This window comes from Arachis hypogaea, chromosome 6 (assembly GCF_003086295.3).
Source record: "Arachis hypogaea cultivar Tifrunner chromosome 6, arahy.Tifrunner.gnm2.J5K5, whole genome shotgun sequence".
NCBI classification, from domain to species: domain Eukaryota; kingdom Viridiplantae; phylum Streptophyta; class Magnoliopsida; order Fabales; family Fabaceae; genus Arachis; species Arachis hypogaea.
Genome location: NC_092041.1, coordinates 2,498,341 through 2,506,960, shown reverse-complemented (window position 1 = coordinate 2,506,960; position 8,620 = coordinate 2,498,341). Strand labels below are relative to the sequence as shown.

General features: G+C 34.9%; 2 protein-coding genes and 1 non-coding gene across 3 annotated transcripts; 2 read left to right on the top strand and 1 right to left on the bottom strand.

Annotated features, from left to right (window-relative positions):
* Nucleotides 1–672: 672 nt before the first annotated feature.
* Nucleotides 673–745, top strand: TRNAA-UGC (transfer RNA alanine (anticodon UGC)). Its single transcript has one exon. It is a non-coding gene; the product is annotated as a tRNA-Ala (tRNA).
* A 61-nt stretch (nucleotides 746–806) lies between these two features.
* On the top strand, nucleotides 807–4,087 carry LOC112695310 (uncharacterized). The gene is made up of 2 exons (XM_025747601.3): nucleotides 807–1,664; nucleotides 3,668–4,087. Exons 1-2 carry the CDS (start codon nucleotides 1,017–1,019, stop codon nucleotides 3,827–3,829), a joined length of 810 nt encoding a protein of 269 aa, XP_025603386.1. The 5' UTR covers nucleotides 807–1,016; the 3' UTR covers nucleotides 3,830–4,087.
* Nucleotides 4,088–4,998: 911 nt separating this feature from the next.
* Nucleotides 4,999–8,620, bottom strand: LOC112695309 (E3 ubiquitin-protein ligase SINAT5). The gene is made up of 3 exons (XM_025747600.3): nucleotides 7,929–8,620; nucleotides 5,704–6,090; nucleotides 4,999–5,615 (listed from the first exon to the last, which is right to left on the bottom strand). Exons 1-3 carry the CDS (start codon nucleotides 8,109–8,111, stop codon nucleotides 5,253–5,255), a joined length of 933 nt encoding a protein of 310 aa, XP_025603385.1. The 5' UTR covers nucleotides 8,112–8,620; the 3' UTR covers nucleotides 4,999–5,252.

Sequence of the window (8,620 nt, the reverse complement as noted above, 5' to 3'; positions counted from 1 at the left end):
TTACCCAAATCTTTAGATGTAACTTTACTTTATTTAAGAAAAAGTATTTATAATTTAAGAAATCATCTTACTGTTTTCATTATTACAATATTAGTAGCTCTCAACCCCTAAACGCCAATAAATAAATAACATAATAAAAGTAATTTTTGACAAAATTATGTTTGAAAAATATCGTTTACTTAGAATGTACCTCAATTTATTTAGTTTCCAAAAAAAGGATAAGTTACCAAAAACCTTAGTATTATATTTATTAGGAATAAGATGGTTTACATAATTAAATGATAGATTATATTATAGTATATAGTAAATTATGTAAATGTAAACACACAATTACTTTCATTACTTGTATGCTTGTAATTATAAATTTATGTGTCTATGTTTAAATTAGTTAAAAATTTATTGTCTTTTAATTTTTTTTTAAAAATTTAATTATCTTATTTTAATGTAGCGTATTACTAAGATGACAGAAGACATTTTATTTTTTTAAATAATTTCTTTACATATTATCAACTAATCCGTTAGTTTTGAATAAAAAATATTAATAGAAGAGTAGAATATTGGATGGAATTAATCATTAAAAATTACGGTTATTTTTTAATTGATCTGGTTGGAGTGATGTTACACTCAAAATTAAAAACAGACTTATTGAATTTTAAAGTTTTATTCTAAACAGGGGTTGTAGCTCATATGGTAGAGCGCTCGCTTTGCATGCGAGAGGCACGGGGTTCGATTCCCCGCAGCTCCATTATGCTTCATCCTTTTAGAAACGTTCGAGAGAGTAATCGAATATGCTTTAAAATTATGATGGGAAATGAATATGTAAATGAGAAACAAGACAAGATGTCACTGGTTCCCTAATTTTCTGTATCTGCCCTACCTCTGTCTTTCTAACTTTCTGTTACATTCCTTCTTATCTATCCCATTAATAATTCCTTCCTTCATTCACTCTCGATGCTTGTTTCTTTTGAAATGCTGACTGAAATTACAACAACACCAACACACACAAAACCCCTTCCATGGACTCTCTTCTCTCGCTGACTTCATTCACTTGCACCCCAATCGCAATCACCCCACTTTCCCCATCTACCACCTTTTCATTCTTTAACTTCAGACCCACCACCACTTGTCTTTCTTCTTCCTACACATCTTCTCCATGGAATTCCCCAAGAACCCCCATCTGGGTTCTGCAAACGATAAAAAAGGTAGCATCTTTGCACACCCACAAGTGGCTTTCCAGCTTCCATGCTTGCACAACTGATGCAGACAAAGCAATGGAAGAGTGGAACGGTTGCTACCTTCAGAACAGAGGAGGGTTGGGGGTGGCTCTGTTGAGCGTCACAGCCAATGCTAAGCTTCGGATAAGTCCCTTTGTGGCGACATTGGCGGCGAATCCAACGTTCGTTTCGGGGCTGTTGGCGTGGCTCATAGCGCAGTCGATGAAGGTTTTCTTGAACTTCTTCGTGGAGAGGACGTGGGACTTGAAGCTCTTGTTTGCTTCTGGGGGGATGCCGTCCTCGCACTCTGCGCTTTGCACTGCCCTCACCACCTCCGTTGCTCTCTGTCATGGCGTCGCTGACTCGCTCTTTCCGGTGTGTTTGGGCTTCAGCCTTATTGTCATGTATGATGCAATTGGTGTCAGGAGACATGCTGGCATGCAAGCTGAGGTAATCCCTTGTTCTTCTCTGTCTCAGATTGTTTTCATTTTGATGCATTTATTGCACCTCGTACTTTCGGTTGTGCTTGCTTTGTTTCTCAAATATTTGATTACAAGAAATTAAAAAAGAAAAAATGGAACTTGTCGGGAAAAGAGGACTGTTTGCAGAGTGCAAAGTTAGCTTTGGTAGCTAAAATTTTTTTTTTTGAAGTGTGGTTTATAGGGTGTAATGCAAACAATGTTAGGTTCACTTAGAGCTATATGATGTTCATTCAATGAGAAATCGGGAATAAAGTATTAGGTTGGTTCAACTGGGCTTAAATTCTTGTTTTCTAACACAATCTTAAGTCTGAAACTTATTTTGCTTGGCAACTAGGAGTTTTAGTTCTTTAGTTAGTTTCTGATTACCGGGTGATTGTACTAAGCGAATTGTACTGAAATGAACCTTTAGGCTGCGGTTGTTTCTGAGATTAGAACAAGACAAGACATTGAGAACAAGACAACGTAAAAGACCCATAATTTAGTGTTCTTGTATTTTGTTTGGTGATAAAGTAGAACAAATTATGAAAATCTAATTTATTATCATTTTTTTTTTCATTTAAAAATTTTGAAAAGAAAAATATAATAATAAAAAGTATTATTATAAAAAATTAACAAGAATAATGAAAGAAAAATAAAAAATAAGTTTTGTCCCTTTTTAGTGTCTTTGAGTCCTTGATGGATACAAAATATACTAATGGATTAATCTCTACATACAAGTGTTTTGCATTTACAAGCTTTACAAGTCTGAACGAAATTCACCCATTAAACGCGCTGCTTGTTACGTGCCCTTTTTAACAGAATTTTAAAAAAATTCAAATCAATTAACACACAAATATATAACTTTCATTTTTCAAAAGATTTCGTTTCTTTTTTCGAGTTTCTTGCCAAATTTGTTGGATCTCCTTCATGCGTTCTCTCTTTGCTTCGTTTTTTTCGATTTTCATAGTTTCTAAAATCAAGCTTTGAAATCGTTTTGAAAATAATGGAACTTCAGAAATACACCCAAACGAATTACATAAATACACCTAAACGATTACAGAAATACACTCAAACGGTTACAGAAAGGATTATAGAAATACACCAAAGGATTTAAGAAATACACCCAAAACAGGGGGAGACAGTATATTTCTTCTTGAAATCTTTTAATGTTTTGCTGGTTAAGGATGAGGCACATGACAGAGACAATCTAGAAGAAAAACCTAGAAGAATAGTAAAACAGTACCTCGAATAATGTTTTTTTCTTTTTTCTGGTGATTTTTTATGGAGATTTGTATATTTTCTTCTTGATTTCTTCTATTTTTCGCGAGGAGTTGGAACGTTTCTGCAGAATCCTAGTAGTTTGTTTTGAATGTCCCTTGAATTTTGATGGTTTGCGTTTTGATTGAGGAAGAAGACGAAGAGTGAACGTGTTGTTGAAGGAGCGCGTGTTTTTTTCTTGGACTTGGAGCAACTTTCAGCCAAAAAGGCTTGTATGTGTAGCAGGCCTCATGTCCTGTCAACATATTTGTGTGGAGATAATGGTATTCCGCCATACGCTTAGATCAAATGGAAATTCCCCTCAAGACTCCTTGTTATGCAACCAAATTTAGCTTTGCCTCTCTGTCATAGGTTGCACTTGCAGTTTACTTATTTCGACACCAAACATATTTCTCTGCCAATAGGCAGCTCTTGTAATTCACCTCTTTTGACCTTTCCATATTAATTATTAAGTGACTAGTTAGTAGTTAGGTTATGAATCATTATGTGTATCTTCCATGTTTTGCATTCCATGTTTGTTCTACAACACCGACTTTTGAGTTTTAAACATCCATTATTGCGGTTTTTCCCCGTCAAATTGCAAGATATTAAAACTGTCTCTGACTCATTTTAACTGCAAAGTCCTATGCATTTTTACTTTTATTGTTGTTGTTCCTTAGGATCAAGGTGATTTCTAACCTGTTGTCATTTGTTCTGTTCGTGGTAATCTGACAGGTGCTAAATATGATTGTAGCAGACTTGTTCAAAGGGCATCCAATTAGTGAAAGGAAGCTGAAGGAACTTCTAGGACACACTCCATCCCAAGTTATTGCTGGTGCTCTACTTGGCTTCTTAGTTGCCTGTTTCTGTTGTCAAGCTTGTGTTGTTGGGACTTAAGGGATTGATTATGTTGCCATTTTTTGTCAAAAAGCTGTATCATTCATTTCACATACTATTTGCTCTGATGCAGCATCTAGTATAGCACCTGCTTAGTCAGCACACTGTATTATTATTGTGCATCAACTTGAGCGAATAGAATTTAATTAGAATTTTTTTTCTTCAGTGCCTTCTACTGGCACTGGAGGGCTGGAGGCCTTATAAATTATCATTGAATTGCCATATATATAGAGAGAGTAAGCTTCTCCTCCTTGAATATTTAATGTGCCTCCTCCCTCTAAATTTCAGAAAAAGGGTTACACTGTCTTTATTGGCAAGGTTGTATGATGCACTGCATAATATAGACCAAGGTTGATAAGAATTAATTAATGGTTTTAATAAATTCGTTGTCAAGGACAGGTTCTTTGAAGATCTAGTAGGGAAAACCCTTCCAGTGACCTAGGTTGTTAAGAACAGGTTTTTAAGAGATCTAATAGAAAACCCTTATCTATCTTTTATGTGTCCGCTGTGTTCTCTTTATGCCATTAAAATTCCTCTTTTTGGTGCCATTCTTTTCTTGTCCTCCTTCCATTAGGATTTTAATGCTTTGAATTTATTAAAGCCATTAATAATTATTCTTATCAAAAGGAGAAGCAACAAAGATGAAAATTGTATACTATTTGATCTCATTTCTTTGTTCCTAATCCAATTTGGAAAGTTGAAATTGCTAAAACGAGCAGGTGCACATTTTGCTCAATCTATTAAGATCAAGGCTTTTAGACTCAGTAATATTTTTGTACGACATAATATTGTGGAATTGTAAGTTCTAATAAACTATCGATCGGATCATAAAAAAAAATAATAATAATAAACTATCGATCGGAAGGCCAGTCATTGAAGTTTTGTTGCTAGGTTTTTTTTCATTTGATAATATAAAATAAAGATAGATAAAGTGGAGAAAGGAAAAAACTTCTTAATTTTAGTAGAAAAAGATCGCATTTTAATTAAAATGAAAAAATATCGTGTGATGTATTTTAATTGTCACTTATTTAATATATAAGTATAACACATGAATGTTTTGAACTTTTGTTCTTATAAAACATATGTTGAACCCTTTCCATTCACACTAACCTTGAGCATATTACTAAATCTTTGAAACATTAAGCTATCCAAGAATAACATATGAAACATTTTAAGAACGGAGATGAGTAGCAGAATTTAATTCATAAATCCTATGAGCAGTGCCATATTTGATTTTGCTTTCTTTTGTAATGACCAAAACTGTCTCAAGGGACTAATTTAGCATATGTTACACGTAGGATCATATACTTGGTTATTTATTTTGAGTTGAAAGCCACCACCTCCAAGCATAGATTACTTCAAAAATTATCTACATCTAGAAAGCAAGGTTAGAGAGATACAATACAATACAATACAATGAACTTTAGGTACAAAGATTGGGAATGCACACTCCACCATCAGGGTTCTGCTGCTCTTTCCATATTCTTCCTGTCACTCTCAGCTTCAACTCTTTCCTGTCCCCGCCCGAGAAGAAGAGCGCCATGTGACGGTATATAATGAGGCCATCATGGCTGTCTCGGACTTTCTTGTGGCTATCTCTGATGCTTCTTGGACTCCCCTCGAAGGTTAGCTTGCGTCCGTTTCCTCCTACCTCTAGGCTGTAGCTGTAGTTACGGGCCTCTCTTTCGTCTCCCATGAACCGGAGGAATGCCATGTAAACTGGAGCCATACCGAGCTGGAATGCTTCAAAATGGAGACAGAAATACTGGCCAAAACAGTGGAACACCTGACATGAAAAAAAAATTGGAGTCAACCATATCAATTGGAATAAGAGTGGAAGTAGAACAACATATGGTGGAAAATTTTATTCTTACTGTTAGCATCCAAGTAGCATTTTCTACTTCCATGGGATTAGACTTGACATAGCGATGGTTGAAGGTGCAGCCAGAATGCATATCAACCCTGTGATCATCTCTTAAATGAGCGACAAGGTAGGGGATATCTCCGACGATAGAGCAGTCTGAGCCGGCATAAGGGCAGTTGTATGGTCTGAAGTTACAAATAGCCTCATGTTTGAGTTTGCTGTAATATGGAAATATCTCTGGACAACCAAGAGAGATGTATCTGCAAGGAAGTTCAAGTGATTCTGCTATCTTCTCCAATGCCAGACACCTTATGTCTCCGAGTTCCTGTCTGCAAGTTGGGCACCGGTTGTGTACCCTTGTCTTGCAAGTTGAACAAAGGGTATGCCCATTGTGACACTGCATAACCAAACTCAACAATCAGACACTTGTTTTGTACTATCATATCTCTTGTTCTGAAAATATGGAATACATTGAGTTATGAATGTACTGAGTAATGTAGTTTATAAATTCATGGCTACTCTTTATAAGGACCAAAATAATGTGAAGAAATTTTTTGCTACCACTACTACATGACTAGACATCCTAATTAGGAATAAGACTAGTTATTCATAGTCATATGTACGTCACTTCCAACTTATTATATGATATTGTAGCGAAAAGAATGCTGTGTTGTCAGTGTTAGAGAAAATATGAACCACCAATATCTCATATTTGCAGTAAGTGCACATCAATTTATAAGAGAATATAAAATAGGATTTAGTTAATAAGTGTTTAAAGACACGTATTAAAGATTAGGATGAGTGCTAGGGGCCAGCAAATTTTGTAATTTGTAGCTATCAATAGTGTTTTTAATGGTATGAGACATCTAATGATAGAGAATTACTCATTTTTCTTTTGCTGGTTAAGTGCTAGCCCTTCGACTTTCTCAAATATTACTACTAATAAAAGTTTTTAAATTTTTATTTTAACAACTATATAATAAATACGTTAACAACTTAAATATTGTATCTTTTTCACAAAAATTTTCTCAATTGATAACTTTTAACTTGTGCCTTCAAAACACATATATGGCCTTATGTTAAACTAAACCCTATAAAATATTACCAACATATCTAACTAAACACAATGAAAAGGGCATCTGGCTAATGATGTTGCCGTGGAACAACAACATTCCAAGCCAATTTCTATACGCAAAGATGGAATAACTAAATAAATGTCAAACAATTACGCATCCTAAGTTCCTAACCAAAAGAGATTCTCTGGTCCTTCTAAACCACAAGTGAGTAATTCACCTTCACATCATTGAGAAACAATAATAACTCCTTACAACAATCATCACTCTAGAATGACACATATACATTAGTTAAAATTATCACTCGCCGTCAAGATTTCACTGATGTAATTAAGTTTGTTTTCTCATTTAAAAACTAAATCTACCAAAACAATATTTTTTTATGAATCAAAGCCCTCTAAAACAAGGAAGTCGATAAAGTGGTAAAATGAAGAATTAATCACTCTTAAATTAAAACAGTGGGATACATATTTCATGAAAGTTACAAAATCAACTATGATTGATCTTTTACTTTACCACTCCACCAACTTTCTCACTTTCCAGGATCTAAATTCATTTTTTATGCCTCTTTTGGTAGGCTAAGCCTCCAACATCACAAGCATGACTTGAAGAATAACAAAATGGCATTTACTCAAAATTTTCACATTCCATTCATTACCAATCAAACAACTTTACCTAAAGTAAACAAGGTAACAGGTGAGAAGAAACTTGCAACAACAAAAAAAGTCAACTTTAGAAAGAACAAAGCTTTGATGAAGAGTATCTTCACGCTTTATAAACCACTCCAACAACCCACCCAAATCAATCAAACCCTGAGGATTCACTATCATAATCAACATCATCATGCAAACTGAAATTTCCAGTGAAACATAAGATCTCAACATTGAAGACTTCCAATGCAATCATAACACTTCATAATATCCCAAACCACACAACCATAAGCACCTATTTATAAAATAGAAAATAAATCCTCTCTTTAATTAATATTTTACTTTTTCCTAAAAAAAAGTAACAGAATGATGATTGCAAGCAAGCAAATAGCATCAAACACAACTTACAAAGAAAGAAACACGGAAGCAAGTAATGAGAGAGCAAAAAAGGAGCATGATTGTGGGAAGCAAAAGCCATAAAGCGAAAAGGGGGTACATCAGAGAAGAAAGACCTGGTGGATTGGAGGGTACATTGAATTTGTGCAAACAGGGCACTCAAGAAGGTCATGGACACTGGTTGTGGTGGGGCCATTGTTGTGCAGCTTCGAGATCGAAGAAAACTGATGATGGGTATGCTCATCTTCCTCCATCATAGTCAAGGACAATATACTGCTATCAATGCTACTCGATTCCATTTCTTTCTTTTCCTTCTTTCAACCGAAATTACTCTGAGCCTAATCTTCGATGATGGGTGTTTGTGATTCACTCAAAAGAGAAAAAGAAAAAGAAAAAGAAAAAAGAAAAAGAGTATGGAATGCAAGTTTTTGAATTTGTGATGGAGGGTGAGGTGGGGAGAAGACAAGGGAAGAAGGGAAGTGGAAAAAAAGGAACTATTTTTATTTAATTTAGCAGTTGCTTACAGAAACCGATGCCAAAAATTGATGCCTTTCTTTCATTGGTCTTTTCTAAGTTCCAAGACAGACACAGAAGTGCTGTAAGAATAAAATATTAATTTCGGTGTTCGAATCCTGAGGGACTAAGGACTCTTTGATTGGTAAGATCTAACGGCACACAGACAGAGCTGTTAGACAAAGGCCAATAATAATAAGATTTCAAAAAAAAAAATGGTAATCATTTTGTATGGGAAGTGTGGACCTTGGACACTCTCTCACAATATTGCACATAGACAGAAATAGAATACTGT

Bases quoted from the DNA above. Each gene is read 5' to 3' on its own strand.
- LOC112695310 (XM_025747601.3), top strand. From the start codon at position 1,017: ATGGACTCTCTTCTCTCGCTGACTTCATTCACTTGCACCCCAATCGCA. The intron at 1,665-3,667 runs GTAATCCCTTGT...GTAATCTGACAG, and splicing joins ATGCTGGCATGCAAGCTGAG to GTGCTAAATATGATTGTAGC.
- LOC112695309 (XM_025747600.3), bottom strand. From the start codon at position 8,111: ATGGAATCGAGTAGCATTGATAGCAGTATATTGTCCTTGACTATGATG. The intron at 6,091-7,928 runs GTCTTTCTTCTC...TTGGTTATGCAG, and splicing joins TGTACCCTCCAATCCACCAG to TGTCACAATGGGCATACCCT. The intron at 5,616-5,703 runs GTAAGAATAAAA...TTTTCATGTCAG, and splicing joins ATGCTACTTGGATGCTAACA to GTGTTCCACTGTTTTGGCCA.